General features: G+C 43.4%; 1 protein-coding gene across 4 annotated transcripts in view; it reads right to left on the bottom strand.

The window, feature by feature from the left end:
- LOC133128136 (ryanodine receptor 3-like) overlaps positions 1-23,933 on the bottom strand; it is a 97,773-nt gene that overhangs the window by 1,367 nt on the left and 72,473 nt on the right. The window contains exons 63-103 of one of the 4 annotated variants that reach the window (XM_061241441.1): positions 23,232-23,470; positions 22,985-23,066; positions 22,734-22,864; positions 21,666-21,986; positions 19,730-19,970; positions 19,007-19,094; positions 18,834-18,926; positions 17,903-17,917; positions 16,910-17,080; positions 16,484-16,543; positions 16,209-16,343; positions 16,004-16,116; positions 14,674-14,770; positions 13,037-13,146; positions 12,777-12,828; positions 12,536-12,589; positions 11,866-11,965; positions 11,369-11,448; positions 11,131-11,207; positions 10,904-10,977; positions 9,684-9,701; positions 8,672-8,752; positions 8,132-8,220; positions 7,916-8,044; positions 7,443-7,547; positions 6,871-6,952; positions 5,205-6,514; positions 4,710-4,759; positions 4,461-4,635; positions 4,145-4,231; positions 3,864-4,046; positions 2,919-3,049; positions 2,769-2,811; positions 1,913-2,040; positions 1,761-1,821; positions 1,309-1,455; positions 1,096-1,227; positions 835-991; positions 651-715; positions 391-491; positions 15-66 (exon numbers count right to left, since the gene is read on the bottom strand). In XM_061241441.1, the coding sequence (XP_061097425.1) occupies positions 15-66; positions 391-491; positions 651-715; positions 835-991; positions 1,096-1,227; positions 1,309-1,455; positions 1,761-1,821; positions 1,913-2,040; positions 2,769-2,811; positions 2,919-3,049; positions 3,864-4,046; positions 4,145-4,231; positions 4,461-4,635; positions 4,710-4,759; positions 5,205-6,514; positions 6,871-6,952; positions 7,443-7,547; positions 7,916-8,044; positions 8,132-8,220; positions 8,672-8,752; positions 9,684-9,701; positions 10,904-10,977; positions 11,131-11,207; positions 11,369-11,448; positions 11,866-11,965; positions 12,536-12,589; positions 12,777-12,828; positions 13,037-13,146; positions 14,674-14,770; positions 16,004-16,116; positions 16,209-16,343; positions 16,484-16,543; positions 16,910-17,080; positions 17,903-17,917; positions 18,834-18,926; positions 19,007-19,094; positions 19,730-19,970; positions 21,666-21,986; positions 22,734-22,864; positions 22,985-23,066; positions 23,232-23,470 (5,659 nt within the window). The remainder of the gene's footprint in view (positions 1-14; positions 67-390; positions 492-650; positions 716-834; positions 992-1,095; positions 1,228-1,308; positions 1,456-1,760; positions 1,822-1,912; positions 2,041-2,768; positions 2,812-2,918; positions 3,050-3,863; positions 4,047-4,144; positions 4,232-4,460; positions 4,636-4,709; positions 4,760-5,204; positions 6,515-6,870; positions 6,953-7,442; positions 7,548-7,915; positions 8,045-8,131; positions 8,221-8,671; positions 8,753-9,683; positions 9,702-10,903; positions 10,978-11,130; positions 11,208-11,368; positions 11,449-11,865; positions 11,966-12,535; positions 12,590-12,776; positions 12,829-13,036; positions 13,147-14,673; positions 14,771-16,003; positions 16,117-16,208; positions 16,344-16,483; positions 16,544-16,909; positions 17,081-17,902; positions 17,918-18,833; positions 18,927-19,006; positions 19,095-19,729; positions 19,971-21,665; positions 21,987-22,733; positions 22,865-22,984; positions 23,067-23,231; positions 23,471-23,933) is intronic. The other 3 variants (XM_061241443.1, XM_061241442.1, XM_061241444.1) reach the window with 3 other exon arrangements.

The following is a 23,933-nucleotide window of genomic DNA, read 5'->3' as shown; positions in this document are numbered from 1 at the left end:
GCTGGTGTAGGTACCTGTCCCGTGTGCTCAGTCTCATCCTTATTAATGAGGTACATCAGGAAGAATCTGCAAGGAGTGCAGGACAGACAGATAGATGAGTCAGTGAAATGCTATGTGATCTGCTTTCTAGTATCTGACTGAATATTTCATGATACCCTGTCCATCTCACCACCTGTAGACTCTGCATCAGGCTGGTTTCTACAAGTGCTCATTGGTTGAAGGCATTACGTTAGTCAGGTAATTTTGTTTAGAGTACCAGTAAGGAACCAATGCACTGTAAATGGGAATGGTTTTGCCATTTTTCTTTGTATCTGACTAAATTCACCAGGAAAAGTTCATGGTGTACTGGTTCAGTTGGTGACCACTGAGGTGAGAAGCAGAGATACTCACAGATAGTTGGCCAGATTGTGCTCTTGTAAGGTGTGCGTCTCAAAGCCGTGCGGTGTTGTGTCGAAATAGTCGTTGCCAATCCCGCAGATGAAGCATTTCGTCTGAGGATTGGACAAATCAGACCTTACTGTGTTGAATTTTCACATGACTGCACCAAAAGATTACTTGCACAGAGGTCAAGCTCTAAACATGTTGGGCACCATTTTAAGCATGCGTGAAGGTGGCTGCGTTTCATTAAAGTGAAAACCGCACAAGCTCACCTCCATGTCCTCTTTCACTTGCTCCTGTTGGTCTCTCAGCTCTCCAAACGCATCGATGATCAAACCTGCAGCACCACATCTGCCAATTATACTTTTCCCCCAGTTGTTTAAACAGGAATGGAAAACTATTTATGGACTATTTATTCTTGATTAAACCTAAGCCCACGGCTGACCCAGCGCATACCTTGTATAATGGCCAGCAGGATGACGATGACAAAGAAGAAGAAGGTGATGTCGAAGAGGATGCGGTAGAGCTCGCTAGGGTCCCCCGCTGGGTCTTCAATCTCATCGCCTATGCCACCCCCTGCTCGCACACCCACGTACATGTGGAACAGGTAACACTGAGGAGAGAAGCGATGTGGTTTATATTTTCAATATCCTATTAAACTTTTTCACTTAAAACTACATCACAGATGATATGGTGCAGTTAGTGGTGGAGACTTACAGTCATCATGTCATCACACTTCATGTCAGGCTCTTCGTCCTCGCTCTTGTTGTAAAATTTGCGGAAGAAGTTGAACGCCACCACGGTGTAGAGGTACACAACCACAGCCAACAATCCCACTGTCAAGGCCAGCTGCATGAAGAAGAAATTACCTTTAGGACCCTGATGCGACTCACCATTGCCCCTGTTGGGGGGAGGCCTGACCGTATTTACCTGTTTGCCATTGTGGGTAACAGAGGACAGAATGGTCCTGAGGGTCTTGAAACCCATGGCGATGTCCAGCAGGTGAGCAGCAAAGAAGAAGTTGTTGTAGTGGCCCAGGATGGACATTGTGGTGTACCAGATCAGATAAAGGAAGGACTGCAACAAGGCAAAGAATTGGATGCTATGATTATCTTGTCTTGAACCTTGATATCATGGCTTTGTAGCCCCACTCACCTTTCCTCTGTTGTGCCCCATAATTGTCTACATATGAGTTTATTGTATTAAAATATATAAAAAATATTGGCAAAATCTCCCACAAAACTACTAAAGTACCCTGGTATCTAATCCAGCTATGATCATCTTGAAATTACCAGCTGCTTCAAAACCTAACTTGAGCTGTTTTTTACATGCACTTCAATATCAAGTCATAAAATCAGTGAGGAAATAAACATTTAGCTCACATTGTCAGTTAAGACCACACCCATTTTCCAGATGTGGTACTTGTTGTCCATGGAGCTCAGCCTGCCAAAAGAAGAATGCATATAGACTCAATGTGATCCTTGGTTTGGAGAATGGTGAGATGAGTGGTTTGCAGGTGAGGTGTGAGTCCTACCAGGACACCAAAGAGGCCTCCTTCACCACCGTCTCTTCAGTGGGGTTGAAGTCCAGGGCATTCTTATCCAGACCCAACAGCTCCCCAATGCGCTCAGCTCCATACAGATCACCATACTTATTAATCACCTGAATGCAGCAGTATAGATACCAACATTATGGGCCAGTTTCACAGACACAGATTAAGTTTAATTCTGGACTAAATTGAGTTTCTTATGGAGAATTTCCATTCAACGTTGAGGCTTAACCCATATTTGGCCCTATGAGTCATGTGAACACAGTTAGTCAATAAGGTCATTCCCAATCATTTAAATGTAAAAGCCCTCTGAAATGGCCATTCAGTGAGAGAACTTCTCCGAAAACATCTTTCGTATTAAAAAAAAAATTACTGCACGTGTATTTCAAATACACATGATACCTTGTGTAAATAAGACAGTTTCAGAGTTGCTGTAAGGTGTATTTCTTCACTTTGAAGGAGGTAGGCTACTGACTCCTATAGGCTTCAAGTCTTTAAGCTAAGCTAACACGTTATGCTAACAGTGATTGCTCAAAAATGAAAATGAAATCAAACATCTTGTTTAAGTCTGGGTAAGTTGGTAAAAAAGGTATATTTCCCAAAATGTTTGTGTATTACTATAACTGGTTTTTAAGAGATGTCAAACCCTGAATGGGGTCAAATTGACCCCAAGCATAATAGGATAGATAAGAAAGAGCATAGGAAAGATGATGAGCCTGGATGGGGCTTAAAGGCCTGTTCTTGTTAACATTCATTTGTTCTTGTTTTACAGGCAAGGCAGAGATTAAATGCATGCATACAATGATATTACTGTATATTTTTAGGAATATAACAAATTTACCTTGCGTTTGACAAATTTGTCCCAGTAGTTATTGGGGAAGGATCTGCACAAAGGATGCAAAGAGAAACACATCAAATCTACTTTATTCAGCCTTTGTGAGTTGCACAGCTCTGAAATCTCTCTCCTGCTCCTTGCTCATTCGGGTCTTACGGGGTGTTGATGACAAGCCGATTCCACTGTCCTTTAATATCGTCGTCCGAAGGCTGCTCAGTGATGTATAGGCCATCAAACTCCAGGCTCCTGGCAATCTCCTTCTCACGCTTAAACACCACCAGCGGCACCTATAACAGTCAAGACAGCACAGGCTGAATGTGTTCAGTTCACCCTACAGTAGCCTGACTACTCCACACAATCACCTGGAACTGTAAGACTGAAAATTAGGACTATTTGTGTGGGGCTGATTATTTCCTGTTGATTTCACATTGCAAGCTGACAGCATAGCTAATTACGTATTCCCTTATTGGAATGATATACACCATATGCACTTCATTCGGTATTTATTCGACTTATTTTTTAGACTTTTTAGACTGCTGTAGCCTATCCACTTAGGAGTTTAATGCGTTGTGTGTTCAGAGATGCTCTTCTGCATGCCGCCGTTGTAATGTGTGGCTATTTGCGTTACTGTCAGCTTCCTGTCAGTAAGGTAAGTCAGTCAGTAAAAGCATGCTGATGGTCAAGAGGTTCAGCTGTTATTCAGACCAAATGTCAGAATGGGGAAGAAATGTGATCTAAGTGACTTTGACCATGGAATGATTGTTGGTGCCAGACAGCGTGGTTTGAGTCTCTCAGAAACTGCTGATTCCCTGGGATTTTCACACACAACAATCTTGCAGTAACACAAATAACTCCACATTACAACAGGTATGCAGAAGAGCATCACTGAACACAGAATGCGTCAATGGATAGGCTATAGAAGCAGAAGACCAATACGTCTAAAAATGAAGTCTAATACATACCTAATAAAGTGCTCCTTGAGTGTAACATATCCTGTGTAATTTATTTGTCAGAACTGGGCAGAATATTTCTAATCAAAGCACATGGTGCTACAGACTGTTGTTATCGACAGCAGAAGACTGCAGATGCAGCCCGTGTTACCTTAAGGCAGTAGTACCCCACCACACACAGGAGGGAGATGACCGTGTGCAGGATGGCCAGGAGGCACAGAGCAGGCGCCATGTAACCCGTGCTCTCCTGCAGCACAAAGTATTCCATACCACCCTCATCACCATCTTCATCATCCCCATCCCAGGAGTCTTCTTCTTCCTCATCTGCAGTAACCTGGGGGGTAGAGGCAGAGGCAGAGTAAAAAATGCCAGCAGGGAGGAAGAACCGGTTGATGACCATCAACCTTCTCCAAAGCCAGGCAGGCACAATACCTTGTAGAAGAGCAGGATGAAGTTGATGGCGAAGGCGACAAACAAAGCTAGGAGGCGGAGATTGTAGAAGTTGCGGGCAAGGTAGTTCTGAGAATGCAAAGTGCATGGTGTTTATTTGTGTCTTCTAAACTGCTTCAAGAAATCCTGTTCTGCATTGCAGTCATACAAATACATATCCATGTATTCCCTCTGTATGCCTGCCTTTGCATTTATATTAATGTAAGTTTACAGCAAATTAACTATGACATAGGTAGCTGTGAGTAAGTCTGTCCTAATATGGAACCATAGTTGATGTAGAGACAGGGTTTCCACTCACCAGCATCTTGGTCTGATAGACCTCCACTCCAGCGCAGAAGCTAGCCATGAAGGCTGGGGCCTCTTCCTTCTTCAGCCCATGCCTAGCCTTTGGGGGCCTCCTCTCCTTCTCTGCCGCAGCTTCTGACACCTCCTCCTCCTTCTTCAACTTGTCCTTCTTCTCTCCATTCTCCATGCTGTAACACCGCACAGAGGGTCAGAACCCAACAGCACACACCAGGACCCAGAAACCCGGCTGCAGAACACTCACTCTGCTTTCTCTGGTTCTGCTGCATGGTCCTCATCAGCCTTGTCATCCTTCTGCAACCCAGAGAGAGCACCATCATCACTAATCACACAAGAGAGAATGAGTCCACCATGCTTGCACTTGTATCTTCCATAATATCACCACCACTCAAAGATGAAGTATGTTTGTTTCTTTGTATCTCATCATTTTGTCAAACTTGCTATGGTTTATTACTAAATGCTAGCTATTAATATAGCAGTAGTGCACCAATTTTCTCTGTCAATTGCACTCAAGGCAGTACCAACAACCACAGTTGATGTTAAAATGTACAATATTAATAAAAGTTTATGAATATACTCCCATATTTCCTTTGGCAGAAAGGTGTTTGTATGTGAGAGAATTATTATTATTTTTTTTTTAATACTTTGAAAATGATGTTTCCTCCACTTGCTAATACCATGAACGATTTTCAGCTATTTTAAGACTGGGAATGAACATGCCTAAGATAGAGTGACTTACCTGGCTTTTTTTCTTTCGGGCAGGCACACTGGATGATGAACTGGCTACCCCGCCCTCAGAGATGTCCCCCAGACCTGGCTCTGAGCTGTGCTTCCCTTCCTTCTTCTGTGTGTTCACCATTAGCTCTGACATAAACTCCGCCTCCGCACCCGCGTCCCCCGCAGCTGTCTGTCCCGAGTCTGCTGCCGTCGCCATCCCACTGCTCTCTGATTTCTCCACCTCCATCGTGTCACCATGGATACCAAACTGCGTGGGGTCAGGCATGTTGCCCAGGATGTCTGTCACCTTCATGTTCTTGGCCCCCTCTACCAGGCCACCACCAAACATGAAGGCCCACAGCAGGTGGAAGAAGCCAAACACCAGGCCGTAAATCCCTCTGAAGACCCCGGTGAAGAGCCCCCAGAAGAAGCAGATGAAGCCCTTGATCATCTCCCGTATGCTCATCTTCCTCAGCTTCCTGCAATGTTTGCGCAGGCTCCTGAAGGTCAGCTGTTGGCGGAAGCTGGACAGACTCTTCTTCAGGGAGACGCAGGCCATGGTGAAGGCAGAGGAGGACTCCAGCAGGCTGTTCTCCTCCTGCTCGGCTAGCTCCTCCAGGATACTGTGCGTCTCCTCTTCTTCTTCCTCTGGCCGCTCCACAGTGTCGGGCTCTGAGATCTGGGACGCCAGCTGCATCTCAAAGATGGTGTCCTCGCAGAAGTTCACAAACATCTCCATCTTCTCGCTTTCACCGCCCTCGTTCACCACATCAAAGATGAACTGCCGCTTGGACTCCTTGACCTGCGGCTTCTCCCACTGGGTGCGGCTGGACTCGCTGATCTCAAAGTAGACCCTCTCGATGCGCTTGGCACCACCCATGATCTCGATGCGACCCAGGTAAGGCTGGAAGTAGCTTAGCACGCTCTCGGCCAGGTTCAGGAAGGTACCTAGCCGCGAGTCGTGAGGCATGTGTTCAGCCAGGTTGGTGAGCAACACAGCCACATTGAAGCCAATATCCTTAGCAGGCTCATGGAAGCGTTCCACAAACTCCTCATAGTTGAACATGTCATTCTCATCAGCCTCAGCACAGGATAGCAGGAACTCAATCTCAGACTGGGTGTATTGCTTCTGGTTCTCCATTGACTTCTGGAACTCCTTCTTGGAGATGATCCCCTTGCTGTCTGGGTCATACTCCTTGAAGTTGTCAGAAGTGGTAAGGTCCTTCAGCTTCAGGAACATGTCGAAGAACTTCAGGATCATCTCCACATTGTTGGATGATTCTACAAGGGTGTCCACCATCTGTTTGCCAATTGTGCCGTTTACCACATTGCCTGTGGGAGAGCAACATGGGTCAGCAGTTCTGTGCTAACATTCAGACAGCCTCCAGTGAGGAACTATACTTATAGCATGGCATTATATGATGGCTGGTGTATAAAAAGCACACATTTTACATACATTATCAGCTCATAAAGATGGATATTTGCTGAGGTAACTCAGATTAAGTAATATGTACAACGGTACAGTGCCAGTGCTTGTTCTGAGAATTAAACCTACAAGCTTTAGGTCTTCACATATACCTTTACCCAGTATTCCACACAGCCAACATTTCAAAACACTAATTGAAAAGTGCTGTGCATTTGCCCCTGACTCATCTCTGTGTTTCATATTCATGCAGAAAGGCTCCTACCCTCCAGGAGAGAGAGCATCATCACCACCATGTCCTTCTGTAGGTCCATCAACTCCTTCAGCAATTCAATCTGACTGGAGTCCTGCATGAGGACAGGAGGCCACCCCAATCTTACCACTTACCACAAAAAATTCAAAAATGCATTTACTCTCATCTGACATGGTACAAATCAATGTGTTGGCTATGTGGAAAAGAATGAGTCAATTAAGACCATCTCCAGATGCAATTTGTTAGCCAGAAGTGAGAAATTTATATTGCTTTGAATACTGAAATGTATTTAAGGAATATGTCAAATTCAGAAGAAGTGGTCTTAAAAGTTTTTTTTTAAGATATTTTTTCGGCTTTATTGGACAGTATAGTATAGAGAGACAGGAAGAATGGGAGCGAGAGAGGGAAAGACATGCGACAAATGTCAGACGGTTGGATTCGAACCGCTGACGTCGCGGCTCGCAATGAGCATGCGGTCAGTGCTCTACAGGCTGCGCCACCGAGACACCCATGAATGCTATTTTAACGGTACCAGGTATCAGGACTTTCTTGACTCATTTAAAAAGACCTACTGATGGAATTACCTGTGAGAGTTTCATCTGCATATTGGCAAATACATGCAGAAATCCCACCACTGCATCCCACAACCTGCTGTGGGCCAGGCTCTGCTGGTTCCCAATACAGGGGCCCTGAAAGAGAGTAGAAGGCTAAGAAACCTATTTTTATGACAAGAAAAAATCCTATAATCTTAGACAAACACAAAAGGCTAAACAGAAGGTAGCATGGACTGAATTGTCAACTGTACAGTTGTGGGTATGAGAGAAAACATGCCATGCAGTGAATTCTCTAACAAATGTGTTCTCTAACCTTATCACAAATTATAGCAAAAGTCTCATGGCTGTCGTCTTTGGCAGGTTTGTTTGCACAAAGTATTAAACCAATAATTGTGGAACCTGTTTTTTGGTTATTTTAGAAATTGTAAGACTTTGATTGATTCAATTGAATTATTAATAAAGCACGCTACTTTACGCATTTTGGAAAATTGGAAAAGCATTACCTGGATGTACTCCGTTAGGGAGTTAAAGATCTGCTTGGCTACAGCCAGGGCTTTAGAGAAGTTCCGTTGGCCTGACTCATCCATTATCTCCTTTCCAGAATAGTACCAGTAGAAATCACTTATGGATTCCTAAAAGACACACCAAATTCCCACATGAGGGTTGTTGCTGGGTTTTCAACCAGCAGAGAAAGTATGTGAATGTATGTGTTACTGGACCTGCAGGCGAAGCAGATAGTCCACAGTGCTAATGATGATGTTGACGGTGGTGGTGTTTCCCGTCTGTGTGCGTAGGAAGTTTTGGAAATCTGTAATACAACAGGCACATGGAAAAATGTATTCAACTTCTTAAGAAATCACTATACATCCGCTCTTTCAAAGCTCATCAGTCACAGGGCCTCAGTCAGTCTAATTAAAATACAAAGGGGCTTTCACTCTTACACCACTAAAACAAGACCACAAAACACCACATACATTATAAAATTCATTTGAAGCAGTCTTCATTTTTTGTCTAAAACAGTAGCTGGAAAAAACAATATTGTTGTCTTGTTTGACGAGGGTAACTGAGCATAATTCAACAGGCGCATTAATGATAAATTGATGTATTAATATAAATGAATCATTGAAGATCAAAATCAGCTTCCATTAGCTCAAATCAAAGAACAAAGCGTTGCCTATATTAACCACCACAATATTAAGCAAGAAACCTACTAATCACATTTCCTTGTGAGATAGTGAGATTGAATGACAGTTACATACCACTGTTGTGACCCTCACACAGGAGCTGTAAAAACCTAAAGAGGTCTTTTGTGAACTCATCATTCTGCAGGACCTTGGAACCTGGTGAAACAGGAAACTGAAATGAGGAGCTTCTACTGGAGCAGAGCAGACGGCGAATACAACCCCATACAGGCAGGTTACATTACAATACATTCATTGAGCAGACGCTCATATCCAGAGCGTGAGAACGTAAGTGCATCCACGAGTCACATGAGCATCAGTTAACAGTTACTCTAGCACAGCTGATGTCTCAGCAACAAATTCCTGCTGGAATCAAAGTACAAAAACTTTAGATGGCAGCCACATTACAAAGTCAAAATAACTGACATATCTGAATTATACAGCTATAAAGATGTGCTCAAAACTCGAGTAACCCTGCTGTAAAATCCAGCTATGCCAGATTGACCAGCTTGAAAATTGAACTTGTCAAACTGGACATAAGCTGGTCTAGCTGGGTATGAGCTGGTCAACCAGCATGGTCAAGCTGGTCATAAAGCTGGCCTAGCTGGGTATGAGCTGGTCGACCAGCTATTGCTGGTAACTAGTCTGAGGTGGTAGCTGGTCTACCAACTGTTTCAAAACTTAGCTTCAGCTGGTCAAGCCATGTCAAGATGGGAACTGGTTAACTGGTTAACCAGCAACCAGCTGTTTCAAAACCTAGCTTGAGCTGTTTTTTTTCAGCAGGGAAAGCCTTATTAAAGCACTTATTATTCACATATGCGCTGAGAAAATATTACTGGTTAGTATTGTTAACATACATAAATAAAAAAACAGTTCCCACACAAATAACAAGCACTTTGTTTAGTACAGGAGTCAATCCGTCAGTCTGAGTGTGTCGGCTGTTTGCTTGTCTTTTTAGCATGCAGGTTTTCCTGTACACAGGAGTATTGGGTTAACACATCCGGGAGGTGCGGGGTTAGGGCGGGGGGTGTAATACTAACATTCGAGTGCTAGTATTGCGAAACAGGTACGAGCTAAGCCATGTATTTACCCTGCTCACTCACGTTGACTGCGACCGATGAGTAAAATTCACAATAGAAAACAAACAGAAAAGCAGACATAAGCAAAAGGAAAACACGGAATTTCAATCAGAAAAAAAAAACTATGAGAGAGAAAACTGACATTAGCTGTCTGCTGTACAGACAAGGACATGCGGTTAAAGGAAGTTTACAGAGCTGCACTGTCATATTTGCATATTTGGCAGGTGTTTGGCTGGAGGAGGAAAATTCACTGGAGTATTTTGTCCTGGAGCCAACTATATACCTTATTAACATAGGCAATTCTCATCCATAAGCAAGCAAGCAATAAGTAAGCATCTATTAGCTACCCCAAAAAAATGATCTACCATCTACAGATGCTTGCTGTGTTAGTGGCTTTCCACTGCCATTAACAAAAATATATCCTTTAAAAGGACAGTAACACTAACAGTTTATGTATAGTGACAGTATATGTTTACCACTGGTTGCAAACCAATAATAAGGGTACTTTGGCAAAGATTGGCATTTGAAGAGCTGTAACATGTCACTGCTTTGGTTCATTGGTTGGTCAGCCTGGAAAAATGCAACCATTGCACTTATAAAGGTTTTTAACTGTTTGTTATCCAGGTTATATGTGATGAGGTCTTTATTTTGCCTCATAGTGGCCTCAATATTTTCTCCCTACCATCATTTCCTAACTCACCCAACAACCTACTAGGGCTTTCTGTCCGGACGCCTGGACAACGAGAGGTTAATGAGACCACATTGACCAATGACTGCGGCACAGGCAGTAACAGCGTGCAGAAAAACTGCATTACAGAGCTAATGCAGTTTTATACTTTATATTCATTCACTGAATGCCATTTGTCAACTATTAAAAGGGCCCTTGTACATTAGCCTGCCAACAGTTTCTTCCACTACCAACCCTATGAGCCTATGAGTCCTTCCTAGTGAAAATTAACCATCCTGTTCCACACAATGCAATTCTTTAGTCTACTTTACCCTGGTTTTGCCCTACCACTGCATTTGTTCGCTTGCAGAGATATTCCTTAGATTCCTAGAAATTTAGTTCACCAGTTTCATATTACTCAAAAACAGTAAATACTGTATGAGGACTATACGATACCCAGTGCATTGGTGTTCCAGCAGGCCTGTATTTAATCCAGATACTATCACTTGAACTCTTATCAATGTAACACCACTCTCCTGTGCCAGTGGGGCCGTTTCCACTCACCTGATCCTTCCTCGGTCACCATCCCCAAACCTTCAGCTTTATTCTGCCTCTCAAAAGCATTCAAATCCAGGACACTGCCAGCATTGAGCACAGGAAACAGATGAAATCCAGCATTACAGGAAGAAAAGGGAAACAGGGAAACCGTTTTAGACAATCTCACTTGAATGAGACTGATAGCAGTCTCCTTTAACCAGTTCTAAAATGGCTTCTTTTGAAAATTGGGATACCTGCAGGACAACATGAGTCCAGATAAGCTCTTGAAAAAGCCAACGTCCCTTTTTTCCTTCAAATAATCCAACATTTTCTGCAGGCAAAGTAATGTGTCATGTGTTACAAAAAATCATGTATGGAACATTTAGGAAACAGTATATTATAGTCAGATAAACATATCAGTCCAATGTATCAAAATCCCTTATATCATTGGTATCATCCCCAGAATACAAAGGGATCTGTGGGAATTTGTACCTGTTGCACCAGCACATTGCCACCATTAAGAACGGAGATGCCAAGTTTGAGGGTATAGGTCACCATGGGCCCCAGCCGCCCTGAGGTTGGAGGGGAGAACCATGTTAAAACTGAAACCTTTAAGGCTGTATGATGTGTGTGTGTGTGTGTGTGTGTGTGTGTGTGTGTGTGTGTATATAAGGCTGTACCACTAACATATGAATTGGTCCAAATACTATGTTGCCATGTACTATGTTTTCATCACCAACAAATTTGAGAAAATAATTATTAAGACATTTTTAATGTGAAATTAACATTGTGAATACATAACGTAGTTGTTTTATCTGGGAAATAGGAAGTGGCACAAAATCTGCTGACATTGCATTGGTTGATGTCGAAATATGATGGGATATCAATCCCTCAAGGGGAGTTCCAGGGACATTTTTGTTTTAAGTTTCACAACATAACAAAGTGGCCTGTATAGTTTATGAGATTTTATGACTATGTATTTTGCATACCCTTGCTGGCGCCGATCATCTGCAGAACCATCTCCGCAGCACCACGCTCGTGCAACCGGGCCTGCTGGTACAGAGTCTTCTGCTTCTCCATCTCCTTCTCCTGCTCAGGGACATGATGACATCACAACGCGTACACGGACACTGCACAGTGTGGCAGCTGCCCGGGGGAGGCTCGAGGGCTGGTGACAGACGGACGGTATGTCACCAATCCGTCGGTTCTACCCCCGGATAATCCTGAATAATCGGGCGCTGATGGATACACCTGACGCTCATTTCCCAGTGCTGGTGGAAGAAATAAATACCTTTTGTTCATTCAGGACGGGACAAAGTGCTGAGAGGGAAAAGCATCGAGTGAGTGAGAGAATTCTGTGTTCATTGATTTTTTAGAACCGACTTGGACTGTCTTGAGAATCTGATTTGTGTATCAACCCGTTTTGTCTCGGTATTATTGACCTTGGATTGTGGACAACAAGCAGGGATTATGGACTATTGTCTTTGGCTGCCGGTTTGTTCCCTCCTCCCCTCCTGTGTTCGTATCCCCCCAATTTGATTTGCTTCAAATTCTCTGTTGTATGTCTGGTTTTGTTATTAATCATAGCAATTACAAACCTACACCCCTGATCCTGCTACAACAGGCAACTATGGAGGGAGAGAGAAGTCTGAATAATACCTCGAAGGTAGGCTCTTTTCCTTCCTCTTCCTCTTCTTCATCCCCTCCACAACTCTGGAGAGGAAAGAGTTTATGTAGCAAAGCTGTTTCTGTCCTGTTTCTTTATGTAAAAGCACAAATTGTTGTAAATTGTAAATTAGTTGAAGAGTTAGTCCTATGGAATGCTGTGCTGTGCCAAAAGTTTAACAAATTCTTGGCACATTTCTGATGGAACATAACATGATAGAGACAAGAGTCATACCTTTGCCATCATGACTGCATATGCAATATACAGTGGGTCTTCTTCCAGGGAACTGGGTGTACAAACACAACAAAAATGCTGAACTAAGCCAGGATCCACAAGCAGCATTGCATCTGTTATCCACTGCATAAACATGACAAAATATCACATGAAAAGCAATTGTGTCAACTAGAAGTGTGTTGTAAGAAAGAGAAACTCAGGACTCTGTCCAGGTGTGTGTGCATCTGTACTATATGTACTGTGTGTGAGTGTGTCCTCACCTCCTCTCTGTGAGTGCATTATGACTGAAGTGCAGGATCAGCTGATGTAGAGGGTCTGGCTGTTTGTCACCCTCTTCCTCCTCCTCTTCCTCCTCCTTAATACCTGTCTTCTGCGGGCATACCCACAGAAGTTAGCAAAGCAGCACCCTCAACCAACTTCCCACACCTACCACAGATGAATGCACTGTACTACACCAGATACCCACAGCGAGGTCTGCTAGCAAATCCCTTTTCCTCCTGAATCATCGTGATTTGGGCGTGCAACAGGCAGATCCACCCAGAACTGGTGAATTAAAAACCCTCCTGAAAACAACAGCTCAGGTTTTGAAACAGCTGGGTACTGGCTGACCACCTACCAGCTCAGACAAGCTACCAGCACTAGCTGGTTGAGCAGCTCATACCCAGCTAGACCAGCATTATAAGCAGCTTGGCCATCCTGGTTGTCCAGCTCATAACCAGCTAGACCAGCTTATGACCAGCTTGACCAGCTCACTTTTTAAGCTGGTCAAGCTGGCATAGCTGGATTTTACAGCAGGGAATGTACTGTAGAAGATCCAAACAGTACATGCTGCAGTGGATGGATGAGGTGGCACTGTTTCCCAGGATGCTGGGGATGCCAGACATAGAGCAGAATTCAGAGCAAGCAAGCATGCAAGCACCAAGGATAACACTGGATGTCCCATAGCGCAGTGCAATAACCTCATGTAACAAAATGAGTGCCGTGTTAAATGGCTTCATAAAGACTGTTACCAGTCAGCACAGCTAATAGCTACAGTTCAACTTCTTGGTAGGAAGTCTTTGAAGTTGGAAATGTCATTTTACCAGTTACCTCTTAACTCCTCAAGCCCTGTGTTCAGGGGTTGGAATTTGAAACAAAATTGTTAAAGGTGGCTGAAATCATATTTGAAACAAAATTGTTAAAGGTGGCTGAAATCATCCCTCAAAATTAGCCCTTGAAGAATATAAAACTAAGAATGACTACCACAATACCTGAATGACCATCTTTTCATATGGGTGGCAGCTATATTATTTATCAATGCAGTACTGGTTTGAAAAATTCAAAATGACCAAAAAATGTAAGTGCCACCTTTTTCACAATGACAGAACTAAAGATGTAATATATTTAAGATGTTATCTATTTATACACTCATGAATAATATTTTTAAGCATGTTTCTTTATGTATAATGGAGCACCATCAGCATGAATTTCTAGACCCACAAGACACAATGAAGGTCTTGGATTTTAGATCCATATCACTCTGACAGAAAGTGAGGCTTCTAATTTGCATGTTTGATAAAAGATAAAAAGGAGAAGTCTATTAACATCTTAGCACATGTGGGTGGCGCTGATACCATCACACATCACAATAGATACGATGACATGAAATCTAATAAATTCTGTAAAAGAAAAAGCAGCAGCCCCCTTACCAGGGTAGAAACCAGGGCTGCTGCCATGACACAGAGAGATGCCATTCCTGCCCCGGGTCAGTCTGGGTTGGCCCTGCGTGAAGCGCCTGAGGGCATCGCCTAGGCGACGGGTCGCAGTCGTGCAGGGTCGTGCTCATGCAGCATTCAGTGCAGGGAGCAGCTGCAGGCTTGCAGCGCCCCCTGGAGGGCGTCACATGCGCAGTACTTACTGCCAGGTCCTGCACTAGCTCTTCCTCAAAGGAATATGCCTCTGTCTCTATCCAGAGCTTCTGGTAGCCCAGGATGAATAGGTTAATTGAGCGATGCCTGGGGACGGAGAGCCACATTAGGGCCATGGTTAGGTGGAAGGACGAAGTGGGGGCAGGAAGTGATGAAAACAAGTGGTTAGTGAGGGACATTCGCTGAATCTCCAAAAGAAAGTGCACCCAGACTCTACGCCCTTTCAATCAAATAGCTGCTAGTGGAATGTGTCTTTACACCCACAAACAATATCAGAAATGAGATGGAACTATACTCACCATTCTCATGAAACCAAAACAAAGTAAATGAATAATACATAATGTCAAAAAGGTGGGACACTTGTTCTGTACAATTTAACACAGACCTAGATCTACTAAAGGCAAACTAGGATGGGTATGAATAATTCCCACACAGACCCTCCTACAGTCACATTGCAACAAGGACATATGACACAATAAAACCTGGACAAAAAAAAATGTGGGCAAAAATGTGCTTTGAAAGAAAAGAAAATGGCACAAAAAGTGAAAGTGGACAAAATTAAGATTGTGGTGAAAATTAACTTGCTTTCAAAAGCATCAAAGCAACACCAACACAACAAGTGATAAGAAAGGCGGCTTTGTACTGTAATGTGCAGGCGTTTTTCATTGTTTGTTGGTCTCATAATATATCAATGGACGTGTCATACCAATGAAGGCTTTTTAAACTTCTGATCCACCTTCTTGAATCAATCACTGCCTTGACGCTTTGGAAAGCGAGTACATTTTCACATCATGTTATTGTTATCAGGGCGTCTGCATTGATACCTAGTGATGTCATTTCAGAGCAAACAAAGAAAATCACACTTTAAAGGCAGGCAAAACAGTGTGTCATTCAGCAAAATATGCAGCTAGTCACTTAGGATGGTTTTAGGCTGTATCCAAATTGTACTCGAATGTAGGAATGGGTGGTGGAGGTAGGTCAAGGTAGCTGACAAGGAGGATCCGAAGGTTATCAGCTGCTCTCCAAATGCAGATGGTCTCAGTGATAGAGATGGCTAATTTAAGTTGAGCATCAAACCATTAACCATTAAAAACAAACCTTTGACAAATATTAACAGGGAGCAATCCTTGTAGTTGTTTCTGTTTTTATGTACTGTACGTAATGACAAATGTGTAAGCCAGTCAGGAAGTTCAAATGGACATGAAAAGACATTCTCCAAAAAGGTAAATGCAGGTTGTCCGGCTATACAACTTAAAGGAACATTCTGGACCACAAACACACGAACTTGAACATGAGACCCACACCTTGAACTTGGCGTACCTGGGCAGGTTGTAGAGCGGAGCCATGCGGAAACAGGCCACCACAGCACGCTTACGCTGCCTGGACAGTAGCTTCTGCCACACACACTTCTTGGTCCTTAGGGGTTGCTCCACCTAGTGTTGAGGAAGGTAAGTACAGTTAGCTGGGAAAGGGACAATACACACTACTGACCTGCCGGCTAGTGAATGAGTAGGAAGAGGCTGACCTGGTCCAGGTGGAAGACTGCATTGGAGATGGTCTGCACTCGGTCCACAATGTACTCAGGATCAGGAGGCTCCTCCATCTTCACCACCACGTCCTTGTACAGGTTGAGCTGCCATTGTACCGCTGGGTCCTCTGACTGTGAGAGCAAGACACAAAAAACACTGAAACAGCACTCAACCAATCATAAAAGCTAACACTGATAACACTCACTGAGGCAGTCCTCAACAAGACACAATCTGAAATCTAGAACGGTCCACTGCACTCCCACCAGCTTACCTTATCTAGCAAGTGCAGATTCTGACGCAAATTCTCTTTCACCTCCTCATCGGTGTCTTTCTGTTGTGGAAGAACAAAAATATTCAGAGTATCAAATATTCAAGTACAAAGCTTAGCCAGAGATGTAGCCAGACGGGGTGGGGAGGGGGGTTGGCTTTTAAATTACTTTTTAGGTTTGATTGTGCTTAGGTTGATTGTAAGGAATCTCAAACAACTCGGCACACCTAGGATTACAAATGAACATAGAAAAGTAACTATTCACCCCCACAGCTCACCACCCCAATACCACTCCCCACACTATGCATTTATTAGTTTTTTCTGTCTAACCCGAAAATGAATCTGTTACTATGCCACTGGGCTTAGCATTCACTCCTTATGAAGTGGCTTCTACTAGACAGTAGCTCAGATATGGTGCTTGTGGCTCACCAGGCTGTAGCGGACTTTGGCCAGTGAGATGAGTTCCTGATCCCCAGCGGTGCACATGTTAAGGCCGATGGGAAGCATCTTCTTCAGGGTTGCCACAATCAGCGAGGTTTGGATAGAGTAGAAGTCACCCCTCCGCTTCTTGTGCCGCCTCTCATTGTCCTGGCCCTCCGACTGATAAGAGAGGTGTCGCGGTTAAGCGCTTTTCAAACTAAAGGACCACTCCTGGTTCTCATGGGCGAAAAAGTCCACTGTTTTCCACTTGTATATCTACCTTCATCTGTGATAAAATCTTTATAACTGCTCTATATGCGTGCTTTGCCATTTTTTGATTTGATGCTTTTCACTTGAGGAACTTATGCACTTGTAAGTCATTTTGGATTAAAAGTGTCTGCTGAATGACTAAGATGTAAAATGTTAACTTACTTTGGGAGAATATTATTAACTGGGGATGAGAATGGAAGCAGTCAGTCAGTATAACATCAATTTCCATTTCAACCGCAAACTGACAGCCAAAACTGCCTACTTTTACACAAGTATTCTAGCAAACCACGAAGGAATTAATCAACAGAACTAGCTTTCAGTAGGATTTCAGCAGAATCTGCAAACAGAGCTAAATGTCACTACCAGTGAAGCAGTTCACAGCTAAATCAGGCCAGGACTAAGCATAGAAGCACAGGGAGAGCCACATAAAGCATTACACCTTTTGAGCAAACTGAATCAACCAATCACTGATACATTTTATTTATTTATTTATTTATGAAGCAGATTGCACCAAAGGTGTAGAGATTTGTGAAGGCCCATATTACTAGTGCCATGTACTGCACAGAGGCACAACCAAATACTAGTACAAATTTTACTAATGTAAAACTAATGCAAAACACAAGCAACAGTGGGCAGAGGAAAGGGTACAATCATTTGAAAGCCCAGAGTACAGTGCAGCACTGATGTTGACAGAGAGCCCCATACAAACCAGCTCATGCACTCTGACTGTACCTTTTTCGTATAAGACTGTGTGAGGGAGAGAGAACACAGCGTACTTCAAGAGCAAAATCACCACCTTCTGTTAAATGTCTGCGGTCATGCGCAACGTAATATCACAAAGGCTTATTACGTAACAGAAAGGTCATGCATATACAGAAGAACAGAGGATATTTTTTAAGGAAAAATTTTGTTCTGATAAATTTTATGAATTTAATATTTTTGTATTCTGATAAGCTGCAAGAATGTTTGGTTCATTCTGAAATTGGTTTTTATTAAACCAAACACGCAAACTCAAAATTTTAGTTCACACAAAATCTGGGAAATAATACTTGAATGTGAAAATGGAAAATCTAGGCATTAAAGGTTTCATCACCACCTGGAGAAGAAGGTGTTATCTAGGCATATATGATGTGGGTGGGGAATGCTTTATGGAACATCTAATACATAAGTGCAATAGACCAACTAGATTCTGGATTTTTCTAGAGTCGAGATTATAAATTCACTGCAATTCATTTTAACACAATGACTATATTTCAGTGTCTTTTAATTTATGTGAATGTTTATGTTATCTGCTTCTTAATTGGACTGTTTTTAAAACCCAGTTTAGGTTTTATATTTCTGAAGCTGCCTATAACCAAAAAAAACACCAATGAAGTTGAAATTTAAACTACATAATTGAATTGAATTGAACACATTGGATTTTGAGCCCTGAAACCAATCAATAGATTTTTGTCCAGATGTCCTGTTTCTTGGTTGTTACACAATTCTTGGCCTCCAAATCAAATTGAAATAACTTTTCTTCAGATATCCACCTTACACCAAGTTTTTTATTCTTAATGCTGAAAGCCGAAGTCAAATCTAATACACTGAGCACAATGAGAAGGAACGGGTGCCAAGAGAGTAGCTACAAAAAAAAAAAAAAAAAAAAATATCATGACCTCACCTTCGACATCTTGGTCTTGCTATCACTGGTGAGGAACGCCAGGTTGTTGATTTCATTTTGAACCACAAAGTTTTGCTCCTCCCTTTTAAAGTTCTACAGGGGGAAAAAATGCTTGGTGTTGACAGCAAACTTAAGATAACTGCTCTCAAAATGTATATAAAGCAGAAGCTCACATGTGATTTACACCACAGGATGAAGATGTCTGCCACCATCCTGAAGAGTGCATTTGAGTCAGCATCCGGTTCCTTTAACCACCGGGACCTGAGAAGAGAAGAGATAAAAACAAACATGACTGAACAGTCCCCCACAAAGTCTGTGGGCAGCCATAAAAAATTATTGACTGGTCTGTCCATCGTGTCGATATTGTACACATGAGTAATTCTATCGGTTTTCAGATCCTTCAGTAACATCATTGTCTGAACTAATGGTACTTACTCAGCTATGTGTCACAGGAAATTCAAAATCAATTTTATGTAATTAATGGTTCTAGACTGCAAGAAATGGCACAGAAGATGAAAAAATATGTTATACTGACTCATTGTTGAAAAATGCTACCGTATTCTTGCCGTATCCAGTTCTAGTAAGATCTGGAGTAGTTCAAACGGATGTGCATCCCTGCTGCAAAAAACAGCTCAAGAACAGCTAGTAGCTGGGTTGACCAGTTCAGACCAGCTTACAGCTTGACATGGTTTGGCCAGCTCAAGCTATGCTTTGCTACCAGCACTCGCTGGTTGACCATCTCAAACCCAGCTAGACCAGATTATGACCAGCTTGACCAACACAAATTTCAAGCTGCTCAAGCTGGTTTAGCTAGATTTTACTGCAGGGATGGCATCTATATCCCTGTGGTCTTGTCTGAGAAGCAGAGAGAAGCAGCCAGCCATTGTGTGCGTTACCTGTTGTTGTCCACGTAGCGGATGAGCATGGGGTAGAAGGCGTAGAGGTCGCGACAGAGCACGGCAAACTCGTCCAGGATCAGCAGCTCAGCCTCATGGGTGTCGGCTTTGCTGTCAGCTTTCAGCAGCTCCTCTTCTGCCACGACCTTCACTGTCTTCTTCTTCAGCTTCTCCAGAGTGGGCAGGAAGTGGGACTTCAGCAGGTCCGCCCGAGCCTTGCTGATGATGGGCTGAGCGTACACTGAAGGGACACGGAGAGAGCTTCATACATACTGCAATAAATGGCTGTTTTAAGCGTTTTTACTCTTGTAATAAGATTTAAGAGCTTTTCTTTTTCTTCTCAAGTACAGAATATTAGCACATTTTCAGTTACTGTTTGCTTGAGAGAAATTCTCACCCTATTGGCAAACCTTCTCACCTGATTGGCAATTGTTTTTGTCTCATTTAGCAAAAAAGTTATATTTTAAGTCTAAATATAAGACTAAGATACTTGTTAATGTCACGTTTCAGGTCTGTCTTGCCATGTTTTATGTTTATTCATGTTGTCTTAGTCACGTAGTGTCTTATCATGTATTATGTTAGTCTAGGTTCGTCATGTTGTTTAGTTATGTTTCGTTACGATTTATTTTCTTGTCATGTCTAGTTATGTTTCGTTACGATTATATTACCTTGTTACGTTGAGTGGTTATCGTCTTAGTTTCGTTTTGTGTTATGTTTTGATCTATGTTTATTGTTACGTTAACTGGTCGTTGTTTATGCATACACTTTTACATGTCTTTCCGCAAACCTTGCGTTCCGCCTTTTCTCTCTCTCTCTTTCTGTCATTCACTCCCTAATTGTTTCCATTTGTCTATTTACTAAAACTACTAACGCTAGATCAGGATTGGGTAGAAACTAACAAACTAATCATGTGTTCATGTTACCTTACGTTTCTCGTGCATGTCATTTACTAATTTACTAATGCTAGGGCAGGATAGGTTTATTACTAACGATTACTAATCACCTTGTTATACTTGTCATCCATCGCACCTGTTTTCCATTTCCTTGCTACTCTCTAACTAATTGTCTACACCTGTCTACACCTGCATTTATATCCCAGTCGCGCTACTGTTCACTGCAAAATTGTCTGCCTCTGTTTACCACGCAACTCTTGAGCATTATTTACGGTTTTGATTACACCTTACGATCCAAGCCTGTTACCGACCATTGTTTATTGATTTCTGTTTTGTGACCATCGTTTGTTTTTGACCACGTCCTCGCCTACCGTTTTGTACTTTTGCTTCGCTGATTGTTTCATGGTTTCGACTCCCGCTTCGCCCACGACTATGCCTCTGCCTGCCGTCCGCCTGTTCATCTGCCCCGCTGACAGCTCTCCTGCTACCGGACCTCCCTGCACGTCTACCGACTACGAGCTTGCCTCTTCCCTCGGCACCGAGCTTCTTGTTTGTTTACTATTTGTTTGGCTGGATCTATGTGTATGGACTTTGCTTGTTTTGACTACGCTCCTGGGATTGGTCCCGAATAAAGCCCTGAGGGGTCTTTATATAACTATTGTTTCTGAGCCGTGCATTTTGGGTCCAACCCCCACGCACCCGTCTCAGTTAAGACTGACTTATTTTTTGTTTTTTGTTGTGCAAGGACCAGCAGTAGCCCACCAAACCGGCCACCCACACTCCTGCATGGTTTTCTGCCTGGTGTCCCAGTATAACCCTTCTAAAGGTTTCCTTTTTGTACCTTTTGTGGTAGGGCTTGGGTTTTCAACAATATAAATAACCATTTTGAGTCTGGGTGTGGGTCTCTGAATCAGAAAAGCTTGAAAACAACCCACTGTAGGACACCAAATCCCCACAGAGTATGCTTTTGTATTTTATGTAGGTGTGTGTCAGCCTATCTGAGGCACATGGGGAAGTGTGTTCAACACGTTGGTCCCACGCACCAGCGATTCTCTTCATCCAGGGGGCCGAGTCGATGCCCAGGTTGCTGTTGAGGATCTTCAGGATGTTCCCCAGGATGAGGCTCAGGTGCTCGGAGGTGACAGTGGTGCAGCATTCGGAGGTGCCGTGGGCCGCGTTCTCCGGCCCCTTGGCCCACCAGTAGGACAGATAGTTGCACAGCATGGGCAGCACCACCTCGATGACGTGCGGCATCTCGGTGTACCGCGCCCCCGACTCCGTCAGGTCGCTGATGTCCTTCATTAGGCCGTCCAGCCGAGGCATCTCAGAACACATCTCCTCCACCGTGTCTGGCATGCTGAGGACTGCACACGCGGAAGACACGTCAAACGTATGTGTGCGCAAGTACAACACCCTGCTGAAAAAAACAGCTCAAACTAGGTTTTGAAACAGCTGGTAGCTGGTTGACCAGTTCAGACCAGCTAGCAGCTCGACATGGTTTGACCAACTCAAGCTATGTTTTGAACCAGCTGGTAGCAGGTTGATCAGCTACCAGCACTAACTGGTTGACCACCTCATGCCCAGCTAGACCAGCTTTATGACTAGCTTGGCCATGCTGGTTGACCGGCTAATACCCAGCAAGTCAATTTTCAAGCTAGTCAAACTGGCATAGCTGGATTTCACAGCAAGGCAATATACTCACTGAGCACATTATTGGGAACACCTGTATACCTACTTATTCATGCAATTAATAGCCAATTGTGTAGCAGCAGTGCAATGCATAAAATCATGCAGATATATGGGTCAGGAGAAAAACAAAAAAATATCCAGTGTGCAGCAGTTTTGCGGGCAGAAACACCATGTTAATGAGAGAGGTCAGAAGAAATAGTCAGACTGGTCAAAGCTGACAGGAAGGAGGCAGTAACGCAAATAACCACACCTTACAACTGTGGTATGCAGCAGAGCATCTCTGAAAGCACAATGTGTCCGACTTAAATAGTCTAAGAAATAAGTACTCATTGAGTGTATATCATGAAATATCAACGATGCAATCAACGATGAAATGCAAGCCAATTTGTGAACTGTTTTCCAAAAAAGTGCCAGCCACTCACTTGCTCTCTCGCGGGGGCTCTTGGTGTTGAACACAGACAGGGGGTTGTGCGTGTTCAAGTGGGGCTCCAGGAATGCCACGGGCATGGCAGCCACCAGCGTCGCCAAGCACTCACCCAGAGCTGGGAGCTGCCTGTAAGTGTACACACACACACAGACACACACACAGATACATACACAGACACACACATATGAAGCAACCTCATACAGACCTTTTAACTTTTAACAGCAAATGCCATAAAAATGCGAATACCTTTCAACGTAGATGTTCTTTCCAGTTCCCAGTGAGTATAGACTTGTGAGGATGCGGTAACAGGACAGCTGGACATCATCCACTGAAACACATAAGGCTCAGTCTATTTAAACGTTCAGACGTTACTGTACACATCACAGTGGTGCTTGGTGATGAAGCGAGGTGTGGTTTGGGAAGGCGGGAGTGTGGTTTGGAGTGGAGGGGTTAGGTTTTACAAGGTGGGTAGGGTCTAGCTCGGAGAACTCACACAGCAGGTCCACTCCTATCTGACTCTGGGTGATGTGTTGGAACAACGCGGTAAGGATGGGCAGCAGGGCCACAGTGGTGTAGTTGATGTTCTGGGATGCGCACTTCATCTGGCTCCTCGAGTGCGAGATCTTCCCCAGCTTCAGGTTCTCCAGGGTCTTCTGCAGGTCCTCTGCCGCGTTCTCAAAGAACGTGCGCACGCCTGCTTTCACCAGCTCTGCCCCCGACTTCATCACGGTCCTGCAGGCCCCAGGAAATCCAGCAGATACCACACACCGTACAGGTCAGCATAGGAGACGCATGCGGCCATCTAATACTTCCTCTTACAAGTGATACAACAGGGTTTTTTTTTAACTTTTATTTTAGTACAGGGGTCCCCTTTTTATGCTGATTTTCATTCCCATTGCAGAACTGCATTCTCAGGAATAGAGGTACGAAAACTGCCTAAAAAGATGGAAATGCTAGGGAGGTACTCCTTAAGTGCATAAAATTGTACCCCCAGGCAACCATAAATAATTATTCTTGGGAGATTGACTAATTTGTACTCAAAGAGAACATTACTGTACTTCCAGGGTTCATTTGGGGAATTTGATCCTTGAGGAACAAAAATGTACCTCCACTGTCACTCATAGAGTGTGTAACAAACTTAATTTGTAAGACACTTGACTTCATATAAAGATACTTTAAGGTGACACAGACAAAG

Source organism: Conger conger, chromosome 5 (assembly GCF_963514075.1).
Source record: "Conger conger chromosome 5, fConCon1.1, whole genome shotgun sequence".
In the NCBI taxonomy this organism is placed as follows: Eukaryota; Metazoa; Chordata; class Actinopteri; order Anguilliformes; family Congridae; genus Conger; species Conger conger.
The sequence above is the reverse complement of the archived record's forward strand: the minus strand, read 5'-3'. Positions and strand labels throughout refer to the sequence as shown.